The sequence below is a fragment of the Nilaparvata lugens genome, chromosome 1, assembly GCF_014356525.2.
Source record: "Nilaparvata lugens isolate BPH chromosome 1, ASM1435652v1, whole genome shotgun sequence".
Classification (NCBI taxonomy): Eukaryota; Metazoa; Arthropoda; class Insecta; order Hemiptera; family Delphacidae; genus Nilaparvata; species Nilaparvata lugens.
In genome coordinates, this window is record NC_052504.1 from 67,371,881 (window position 1) to 67,383,832 (window position 11,952).

The 11,952-nt window shown below is 32.0% G+C and overlaps 2 protein-coding genes across 6 annotated transcripts in view; both read left to right on the forward strand.

The window, feature by feature from the left end:
* The window catches only part of LOC111043448 (facilitated trehalose transporter Tret1), a 66,308-nt gene extending 59,609 nt beyond the window's left edge, over positions 1-6,699 (forward strand). For all 4 annotated transcript variants that reach the window (XM_039440645.1, XM_039440652.1, XM_039440659.1 and 1 more), the window contains exon 8: positions 1,916-6,699. In XM_039440645.1, coding sequence (XP_039296579.1) covers positions 1,916-2,253 — 338 coding nt within the window. In that variant the 3' untranslated portion in view covers positions 2,254-6,699. The remainder of the gene's footprint in view (positions 1-1,915) is intronic.
* A 137-nt stretch (positions 6,700-6,836) lies between these two features.
* Positions 6,837-11,952, forward strand: LOC111043449 (glucose dehydrogenase [FAD, quinone]-like). 2 transcript variants are annotated; one of them, XM_039440625.1, is made up of 3 exons: positions 6,837-7,599; positions 8,032-8,442; positions 9,873-11,952. In XM_039440625.1, exons 2-3 carry the CDS (start codon positions 8,087-8,089, stop codon positions 11,383-11,385), a joined length of 1,869 nt encoding a protein of 622 aa, XP_039296559.1. In that variant the 5' UTR covers positions 6,837-7,599; positions 8,032-8,086; the 3' UTR covers positions 11,386-11,952. The 2 variants fall into 2 exon arrangements, with proteins under 2 accessions (XP_039296559.1, XP_022184097.2); XM_022328405.2 differs by having other exon boundaries at positions 7,597-8,442.

Here is an 11,952-nt window from a genome sequence, read left to right on the forward strand (position 1 = left end):
GGCTTGACTCCTCGGTTGAACGCTGCAGGGAGTGGTATGCTGCTAATTGTTTGACTCTCAATGAGAGTAAAACAGAAAACATTCTATTCACGCTTAGAAATAATTTAAGCAGGGAGCACCAGGAGTACCTGAAGCCGATTAAACTGCTGGGTTTTTTCCTAGACAGTAAATTGAGTTGGAGTAGCCACATAGAGTATCTGTGTAAGAAACTGTCCAGAGTTATGTACCTACTAAGAAAACTAAAATGTTGTGTCAGTAGGGAGGTACTTATTCTGACTTACTATGGTTTGTTTCATTCCCATCTCAATTATGGGCTCCGTCTTTGGGGTAACTCAAGTGATATGAAGAAGGCATTTATTTGGCAAAAAAAGCAATTCGCTGCATTGTTGGTCTAAGGAGTGTTGAAAGCTGTAAAAATAGTTTAATCGAGCTTGGAATCATGACTCTCCCTTCAATGTACATTTATTGTAACCTGGTCCATGTTAAAAAACCTAACTCTATCAACAAGACATAGCCATCAGCATGAACATAGAACTAGAAATAGGAATAACCTAATTACCCCATACATCAGACTGCAAAAAACATTCAAAAGCTATAAGTATCAACAATACTTATTATTCAATAAATTACCGACAAGAATAAAAAATTTACCACAAAAAAGTTCATATCTACAGTAGCACAATGGTTCAAAAAACAGGCTTTTTATACAATTGACGAATACCTAAGTCATAACGTGAGCATCTGACTGTTTTATATTATATTTGTATATGTATATATGTATACGTATGTGTACATGTTTAATGTTATGTATATATGTGTTAGCGGTACGATATATTGTTATTATATGCAATGCTATGTTTTATCTCCACATGACGTTTGTTTATAACATTTGTAATGTTCGATGACAAGAATAAAGATTATTGATTATTAAATATGGGCTAAAATACACTAAAAAAGGAATTTTTATTTTCTTATAAAGATTTTGAACCGCCTTGACGAGCTGAGAAGAATGAGCTGTAGTACGAGGAGATCTGATCATTCTGTCAAAAGTTATAAGTGTTTAAAGTTTTGAACCTTGGCGTATCCTTATGACGTACCCCCCCCCCCCACTAGGAAATACTGAAATTAAATGTTTCTAACGGGTGATTCTCATAGAAAATAACCCTCGTGAGATTATTTTAGCTGAAATATGTATTTTTGTTAGTGAGGCCTTGAAAAGGTATTAAGTTATAATGAAAAATTTGTATTTTGGCTATAGGACATGATTTTGAATTTTTGGGTGTATTCCCCTCCCCCCACTACTAAATTCAAAAATTCTTAAGGAATCCTGTTCAGAATTAGTTGTTCTTTTACGTGATGTGTGAACTTTTTATCTATACTAGAAAAATATCCAATTTGTATAGGATAGAAGTGGTAGGTTTGCATAATTTTGAAAACCCCTTAAAAATACCTCTTTTTTGAAAATTCGTAGCTCCAGAACCAAAAATGGTAGAATCCTGCGCGACCACTCAATTTATTGCAAATTTTATTATATTCAATTTTGTATAGAATGATTTTTCTCCTAAAACTCGAAGCTTTCGAGATTAAATGAAAAAAATAAAAAAGTCCGAAGTTTTAGGGGTTTTGGGGGTGGAGCCGCCCCCTGGCGTGTCAGCAAATTCCAGATTCGAACTCAGCGCCCCAAAATACATTTGAAACCGTCGAGAAAAATTCTTTCGGGGCTGTTTCCTGAAAAACGACCATTTCACTGGACTAAATTATTGATCTGTGACCTTCAAGTAGTTACGGAACGCTGAATAATCACTCTTATTGCTATAGTAATCGTTCCACTTCTCATTAGTTTTTCCATGATCCTTTGTTTCAGTTCATTCTATTTGATTGTGCAAAAATATATACATTATGGTCTCATTTGCAGGCTTTGGACCTCTTCCATGGGCATTTCTTGGCGAAATATTCCCACCGAACGTGAAGGAGACTGCGTCTGGCTGTGTCACGTCTTTCAGCTTCTTCTTGGCGTTCATCATTACCAAATTTTACCCGAACGTTGATGAGAAGCTGGGAACATTCACGGCATTCTGGATATTCTCGGGATTCTGCATTTTGGCGTTCAACTTTGTCATCTTCTTGATGCCGAACACACGAGGCCTGTCGCTGCCTGAGATCCAGGACCTGTTGAATGGCCGGCCCATCACTAGACTCGACAAAATCCCGGAAGAGCCCACTGTCAAGAATGCTGGTACTAATCTTATCTAAATCAGTCCTATTATTCAAGCATGCATGATTCGTTGATCTTATTAATGAGTGTTAGATTATTGAACGTACGTGACTTTCAGTAGAATTTATTTCAACTTGTTGCGTTGTATTTTAATCGCATCAAAATGTGATTTAGGCTACTCTATTTTATAGCTTTAATAGAAACTTGAACTATTCTTGAATTTCATTCGCTATTAGTTTTATCAAGAACTTGTAGTATATTTAGTATTATACTATATAGTATTGTGCATTGACTAGCTTTAGAAAATTTATGTTGGACAAACTATCATATTATGATTAATTTGTCATTTGTTATTGTTATCAATTATTGTTATTGTTGTAATCATAACCATCGGAATTTGATGTAAGCGTGACGCTTAGTGGTATCTTATACAAACTTGACTCAATTTATCTAAAATTGTTCCTTGAGTATTAATGTATGATTCCATTATACTGGTGCTAAGTTTGATAAGTTCCTTATCTTCAGTTCAATCTAGCCTCAAAAGTATCATTCTGAAATTTTCTTAAATTATTAAAATCGCTGTTATTCAGAATCTCTACTGCAGTGAATGTTATTGCCTAAATGAGTTCTAAATTTTTGCGTTACAATATGAATTTTGAGCTTGATGAAAAACAAATTAATTTATTAAAAAATATAGTATTTTTCTTTAAAAAAATATTGGTCTTGAAAATTATTTATGATTTTCGGAGAAGTTAAATCTCGTTTATTATAAAATTGACCAAGTAACAAAACGAAAACATGAATTTACTTTACTGAAGAATGTTGTTATTCCCTTTGGGAAAGTGATTCCTGGCACTGAATATTACTAGTTCTATTATTCTAATTGTTAATTATCTTTCAAAAGCAAGATTTACTTCTATTTTTATTAGTGTCGCAGTGAATCAAATGTACAGAATCAATTCTATTATTCAATCGAAACGAACATTTTTTTTGCTAATCAAAATTGTTTGCTAGATTAACCAGTTAATTCTTGTTCATCCATATCCTATATCCGAAATAATTTCCATCAAGAATAGTTCTTAACATGTTCAATTGATTTCTTTAACCGTTATTGGAGATTTTTGAGATTCAAGAAATAATGTGTGTGAACTAACTTCTATGTTTTAGCTTATTTGGAGTTATGACAATATTTAATCTTCCTCTTCCAGTAAATTATTTTTTAATGCTCTTTACAAACGATATTTCAAATTTATTTTTGTATTCATTTAAAATACCGTAGGTAATATTTATCGGCACTACTATTAAAAAATAATTCTTTCTATAAAAATATCATAAATATTTTTCACTGCTGTTTTAGTTCAGTGGATTTTTATTGACAATATAATCTTACTTATTCCATTTCATCCACTCCAGTAATAATACATAATTATCATAAACTATTATTTTCTTTTTTATGTAGTAAATAATTTATAGCTGTCTCCTGTCAATTGAAAGATCCTAAAATAATTTGTAAATACAATTACCTTTAAACAATGGGACAGGTATATAGAGATTGTTCAATATAATACAGATATTCTATTTGGACCAACAAATGAGCTTAATAAATTCAAGGTTATACCGCTTCCATGATAAAATGAAATATATTAATGCTGAATGAAGTGCATGTGTATAAAGTAATGACGTATTTATCAATCTTAATTTTTCACTTTGAATGTTACTCATATTTTTCCATCTCAAGTGCATAGGTTGTATAAATATTGTCCACAATTAAGGAAAAATCTATAAATCGTAAGTAAATTAGAAATTAATTTTAAAAGTTTTCATTTCGGAGACCTGATCATTAAACATTGAGACTGAAATTGAAAAAATCGTCCTTCAAAAATCTAAAATAACTTGTTGTTCAAGAACTTCAATACTTCTGAATTATTAAAACTGACTCATACAAACACATGATGACAACTTATGTTTATCATCAAGTGGATAATACCATAGAATAAGCTTAGAAACCCTCCTCTATGATCAATGATTACACACCCTGAAATTGTTCAGTACACTATTGTTCTTATGTAGACAATAAGACTGAGACTGCAGTTCAATACTGAACTTGTGTTCAATAATCTAGAGTTTGAAGTGAAATGTCCTAATGTAGGAATACTCGATCTTAAAATTTTCAATTTCGTAAGATCTAAACCCGTTCTTTTGTTAAACTGGAGATTATCTATTGTGAAATGGAAAACTCATTATTATTATTATTCAGTCCTTTTAAATACAGTAGGCATAATGTGCTTAGAACTAAAGGGCTTTAGTGGTGCTAATTTCAAACCAATTGTATAAAAATCACGGAAATTGAATAAGAACTAAATTCATCGTTATAGACAGTAAAAGCAACTGATATATTGAAACCAACTCCTTAGAGTTTATTCTTATTCTTTATATTAAATCTGAACTGTGAATAAATTATAATAAAGTGAAGTATGGTCAAGTTTAATCACCAGAATTTTAAAATATTTTACCAAGGTCAGGTGTAATCACCAGAATTTTAAAATATTTTACTAATAATTATTTATCAAAAATTAATATAAAGTTAAATATTTGTTGGTGTTCATCTTTTGAAGCTCATGAATATGCAGTCTAGCCTATATAGGCTTATAATCCAATTGATTAAAGAAATACTATATTCGAAGATTAATACTCAATTTGATTCATTTCAATTTTCTCAACAATTCTTGATTGGAATTTTATTTTACAACAAATAACAATTATTGTGATGTTCAATACATAGTTTTGTAGCTTCTATGTTGAATTTTAATATCAAAGTATCACACTAACTTGTTCTTTAATCATCTTGACAGGTCTCAAAGTACCTCATATAAAAACTCACTGCCAGTAATATCAATTTTTAAAATATTTCGTATCATTAGAAAGATGAATCATAGATTGAAGTTCTAACTTTAATTTTATATTTATTTTTATTCATATTATAAATTTAAGAGCTTTATTCTGTACAAAATTGCTGCATAAACATTATGAAGCAGAATCTTTTTGCGCTCAAATTTAAAATAATTTTACTGTAATCAATCTTGATATTCGAACATTCTTTTCATGAAATGTTTTCTCTGTTATCAAATTATTTTTATTAATGACTCGAATTCAATCCGAGAGTTTAAACAATGTATTCTGTCAGAACTCACCAACTCGAAATCCTGTTCTCACATTTGTTCTCTGAAAGACACATAGAATGTATGATGTATCACATATTGTTTGTTTGAATTGTGACTCAATTTGAGGATTTTCCACTTCATGAGAATTGTTTTTATACTCTGCCAGGACATATCAATAACTTGGAAATGTATGCATCCCATTGTTTCCATGATTTTGGGCAATAAATTTATACCAAGTAGCAATAATTATTTAATAATTGCTCCAGATTTACCAATGTAATTGAAAATCAATCTTTGAATATTCTTATAGAGTGAGTGCCGCTTAGTCTGAATTTCTTGATAATCAAGTTTTTATCTAACTTTTGAAATTATCAGGTCAAGATCAAATTACTCATTGTATTTATTAGTCAAGCTCAAGTACTCCTATCCATTATAAGTCTGAGAATGCATTTGAATATCATCAATAAGGCAACAAAAGTAAAAAATTATCACCGTTATTTTTTATTAGAAATAAATTCAGTCTCATTTTCTAAATACTATAAATTAATTTTGTAACTAAATGCACTCTGAGAATATTTTAGAATCATTTTTTTATTGTGTATTGTAATGAAAAATCACTTACATCAATGTTTTCTAGTGATAAACAAGCAGTATTCAAATCTCAACAGGGTAAAGTTAAAGTGAGTCAACCATTATGTGAATGCGCATTGCTTCAAATTCTATATTCTCTTCCATACATTTTAAAAGTTATTATTTCTTAAACTATTGCTATCCCTCGGTTATTGAGTAAAACCCCACATTTACTTCAATTTTAGTTTTTATCTTATACATTTCAAAAGATTGGCTTTAATTATAGTTTGCGAAGAATATGTAATTGTATAGCAACCGTATTCCGATCCCGTTAACAGAATGAACAAATTACAGTTTTGTAGAAAAAGGAAAGTTTTATAAGCTAGGGAATTTACAGGTTTCTTATCCAATATACATTAATATTACATTTATATCACAAAAGTTATTAATAAAATCTTGCTGATGGTTATTTTCTTCGAATATTTTTTTCTATTTTGACTTACAATAATACTATTTTTGCACTCAGTCAGTATTTCTATTCATTCCATTATGATTAAAAAATCACCTTAGTACTGAAAATGTGTGTATATACTGTATTATTAGGTGCTACCTTGGAATGTTTATCTTGGGTGATTTATAGAGTATATTACTCTATTATTATAGTATAAATGTGTTTATTTTTAATAAGATACTTTGTTATACCTGTGAACTAGCCTGATAGGAAATTATATTTTGTGAGTTCTTCATGTAAAATGTGTTTTTACTTTTTTCTAGACTTTCCTTAATTTCCTTGAAAGTAATAAGCTTAATACATTTTGAAATGAATAAGTTTTGTGATATATTGGTCTATTAAACATTCATGTTGAAAGAAAATGTTCTAATAATACTTGATTGACCAAGTCGCACCTGGCCAATTTCAGGGCCTCTGATTTTACTACTTCTATACTACGGTACTCGTACTGTCATAATTGGCTCTTAAGCCATACTTGTCTAATTATAGCCATAATAAGCCATACTTACTACACTCTTCAATATCAAGTCAATGAATTTCTTGTAAAAACCTCTATGATTCCATGCTGCATGTTACAATTATGAAGAGTATTGCAAATTACAGAAGCATTATTCTTTTTTCTTGTAGTATGAATAACAATACCTAGTGAAGGAGGATACGATGACACTGCAAGCTAGCAAGCAACGGTAGTGATTGTCATTTGAGTTCACTTAATTCATTTTACAATAGAATGAACTGCGTTAAATGTGCAATGAACTAATCAGTAGAGTGATGGTAGCTCATCACCTGTAAATTTTCCGACGTTTTGGAATGAGCAACCGACGTCTTCCTCAATTGTTCCTTGTAGGTCTACTATTTGACGTTTTCAACTCATGATTCATCCTTGTTCAAATAAATTTAAAAACCTCGACCAAACGATTCTTCAGTTCTTCTCATGAAATATTTCATTCTTTAAATGTCTCAAGCAGTGATCATTTCCAAATAACTGACAGTAGAGCTTTAGAACGTATCTCTGATAACTACTCGCAGCTTATTGTACCAATGACATTCTTCTATTCATTTATCATTCACAATTGCAGCTCGCAATAACGAACAAAATCTTCTCATCTACCTTCATTTTGAATTATTCTGGCTGGTAATTGGTAAGTTTATTCGTGTATTATTACATTCAACTTTTCCTAACAATATACTCTTTCATTGTCCAATATGATAAAATCTATTTTTTATTTCCACTGTTGCCAATTAAAACCTTTTAACAATTATTTTAGAAAATTAATTTCACATTAGATTTTGATTGAGACTCTTGATAACTCATCTTTCAATTATACCAAAGAGTTTATGCTAGGTTGTTTCTCAACTTTAAGAAAATAACATAACTTGGGGGATACAGAGAATGCATATGTAGTTTACTAACGGATCACTTTATGTAATCTGATGCCCACATATGAGTGAATTCATAATGTTGAAAGCTCTAAGCCTTCACCTGTCTTTCCATCCCATCATATCCCATTTGAAAAATGATTAATATGATTTGCATTGAATCTTAACACTACTATTTCATGACCGAATTTCAGATTGGAGAAACATCTATCAAAAACCTACATCCATATTCATCCAATCCAATAAGACATGGAAACTTTGTGTCGGCCCAATCAATCAGCGAATTTAGGATTCACTGAAATCGTATTTTGCAGTTTTTTCTGGTCTCTGTCGAAATCATTCTGTGATATAGGACGACGTGACCTCTATCCTGAAGATGAAACTCCACGTTTTGGTTCGGAGTTTGACTTCATAGTGGTGGGCGCGGGATCAGCCGGATCAGTTGTGGCTGCGAGACTGAGCGAAGTTGACAAGTGGAATGTCCTACTGATTGAGGCTGGTGCTAATCCAACTTTGGCATCCAACATTCCAGGAGCCGCCTTCAACATTGAGGATGAAATGTATTTCAACTATTTTACGGAACCTGAAGCTGGAGTTTGTGAAGGGTAAGCCTCATATTATGCAGTCACTGAAAAATGCCCAACATGTTTGATGATAACCAATAAATCTCAGTTATGATGAATAAAATGTATTTATTTATAAATATTTAATATTTATTGGTCCATAATAATTTAGTTCAATCCTTTTATGTATCAATTCATCACAATTGATTGACAGATTGACCATAGAATCGTCAAAATGTTTCTTCCGTCATTCTGGGTGTCAACCTTATTTTATTACTACTATTCATATCTTATTTGCACTAAGACCATTGACTAGTCAAGATGTTACAAAAGAATATTGGATCTGAGATCAACTTGAAAAAACATATAGGTAGAAATATATCACGTTACCGAACTAAAGATCCATTACTTGTCAATATCTCCTGGGAGATCTAATCCTATCATTTCTGGAAGTTTATGTAATTCCACTTAAACTTTGAAAACTGAATTCTATCCAATGTCAATTATAATGCAAGAGTACTGGACTTAATTTCACTTTCCACTCGGTTCGTTACAAGTAGACCTTAAGGTACCACGAAATATGTTTAGATAAACATTGTACAAATCAATAAATTAATATACTGTAGGCTATATATGTAGGTACCGTAGATACATAGTGTCATTAATATTATAGGAAATAACTGGTACCCTTGTAATACTAATCATAGGCATCACAATAAACCGCTTTTGTTGAATTGATAAAAGTAACTCTCTTCACTACCTTTGCCTGACAATGCAATTAGGGCTAAGCTACACAAAGCGTTTTTCAGTCATTTTCTGACGAGTCATCAGGGCAGCAAGTTCTCCGATTGGTTTATTATCAGCTGATTCCCAAACATCAACCCAATCGGAGCCATATTCCTGCACTGCCGACTCGTCTGAAAACGACTAAAAAACGTTTTGTTTGGCTTTGCTCTAATATGCCATTTCCTAAAGATTCAGATGTAAGCGTGATATTTTCAAATAACAAAAATTGTCCAAATTGGAACAAGATTTGTAATGAAATGTAATTTGAGCAATATATTATTTTTCATGAAATTGAATGTACCTCAGTAATCAAACTGTTATTTTTTATTGCGGATGATGCCCACATGAGCTATTTGCTTGTGCATGATTAATGGAAAGTGCGTTGGTGAATTGATAAGATGATCAAACGCCCGCCCATGCCATCGACGGGCTTCAACCCACGAACCAGGAGCTGCTTGCAGACCGAAGTTTGTTGTAACACTCCTTACCACTAGACCAACCCGGCCGGCTAATCAACAATGAACAATCACTACTAATAAATTCGTTGCTCACATGGGTAGTAAAAATTTCTTTAATTTTAAAACATCAAATTATTCAGATAGAAAATCCATGCTTGTTCAACATGATTCTAAATATGATACATAGTTAATTTGCATTCGTATAATCCAATTTTATTATTTTTCCAGATTTAAAGGAAAGAGTTGCTATTGGCCAAGGGGGAAAGCTCTAGGTGGAACAAGCTCAGTCAATACAATGCTCTACATACGAGGCAATAGGAAGGATTATGATGGTTGGGAGAAATTAGGATGTCCCGGATGGAATTACAAAGATGTACTTCCCTATTTTAAAAAAGCAGAAAATATGACAATTGAACGGTTGAGGAATAGTTCTTATCATGGCACAAAAGGATATCTATGTGTGGGTGAAATGTACACGGATGATTACAAAGGTATGATCGATTTGTTGTCTGCTTCAATTGATGAGCTTGGTTTGAAAAGGGTAGAAGACGTCAACGGGGAATCACAGATGGGATTTACAATGACTTCAGTCACTGTGTGCCGAGGGGAACGTAGCAATGTAGCTAAAAGCTATCTTTGGCCAGCAAAGAAAAGAAGTAATTTGCACGTAATGAAAAACGCTTTTGTAACTAAAGTTCTCATTAATAGAAATAAACAAGTGTATGGTGTTCAAGTTAGTAAAAATGGTCGGTTATTCATCATTAAATCAAAAAATGAAGTAATTCTTTCTGCGGGTTCAATAAATAGCCCTCAATTACTTATGCTTTCTGGTATAGGACCCAAAGACCAACTTCAAAAATTGGGAATCGAGAGTGTACAGAATTTGAGAGTGGGTGAGAACTTGGAGGATCACTTTATATTCTATGGTTTAATATTTAAATTTGATAGTGTCAACAAGGCAGTTCCTCTGAAAGAAAAAGCATTTCTTTACTTAACTAATAGGACTGGTCCTTTAGCATCCATAAGAGCGTCATCACTTATTGGGTTTATTAACACCAAGAACAATGACAGTGACTGGCCGGATATACAGGTGCATAATTTATACTTTCATCAAAATGATGCATTTGGTATCAAGTCGATTTTCTCAAGGACAGGAATCGATGACGGTTTTGTGCAGTACATTGTTGAGGAAAACAAGAATAAAGATCTACTGTTGATGATGCCTATACTACTGCAGCCAGAAGGGAAAGGCAGATTACTGTTGAAAAATACCAATCCATTTAATTCCCCTAAACTTTATTCAGGTTACATGAAAGAGCAAGCTGATATTTCCACTATGATAAGAGCAATTTTATATTTGAAAAGATTGTGTTATACAAATGCAATGAAGAAGTTTAATGCAACACTCCTTAACATCAGATTTGAAAAATGTGCCAATTATACATTCGACACAGACGATTACTGGGTTTGTGCATTATCTCAAGTTGGAGGAAGTATCTATCATCAAGTGGGCACCTGCAGAATGGGTGCCGCCAACAATCCTTCAGCAGTCGTTGATCCCAGATTAAAGGTTTATGGTATAAGAGGTTTGAGAGTAATAGATGCTTCAGTTTTTCCTAGGGTGACCAGTGGAAACACCAATGCACCTACTATTATGGTCGCTGAAAAAGGATCTGATTTTATTAAAGAAGACTGGATTTCTAAGAATAATATTCCATACCGTGCTTTTAATGTTCAATAATCTAATTTTCCACCACAGATTCAACTCCTCAGTATGATGGAATATTACCAATCTACCTCGAAATACTTGTCAAAATCACTGAAATGTTTACCTGTAGTTTGATTAAACATATCATTTTTTGAATACTTTTGTTTCAATGAATCATTTAATTTTTATGTTTTAATTTGTAACCTTCATCTCCATTCCTGTAAGTTATATAGAGTATTCTAAACGTTAGCTCTAGCAATACTGATTTTCCATTTTTTATAATATAAGGGCAAACATGACAGAGACTCAACTGCTCAAATCAATGAACTTGAATTTCAATCTATCATTTCATCAAAAATCCATAAGACGACTCTTATTATATCTTCCCAATCTCAATTACTCAATTACTCAATTGAGTACCGCGTACTCCTTTTGTTTGAAATTTTATTTCTCATACGAAGTGGAATGGCTACATTAGTAATTATATTTGTTTTGTTTTAGATACTTATCAATTTAATTATTATAACCCGTATTATTGTATAAATCTCAAACTATTTTTATCTTTCTGGTTCCTCATTGAAGTAGCAGTTACAGATTGGA

Excerpts from the sequence above, each read along its gene's own strand:
- LOC111043449 (XM_039440625.1), top strand. The coding sequence starts at position 8,087 with ATGGAAACTTTGTGTCGGCCCAATCAATCAGCGAATTTAGGATTCACT. Across the intron at positions 8,443-9,872 it reads GAAGCTGGAGTTTGTGAAGG|ATTTAAAGGAAAGAGTTGCT; the intron begins GTAAGCCTCATA and ends TTATTTTTCCAG.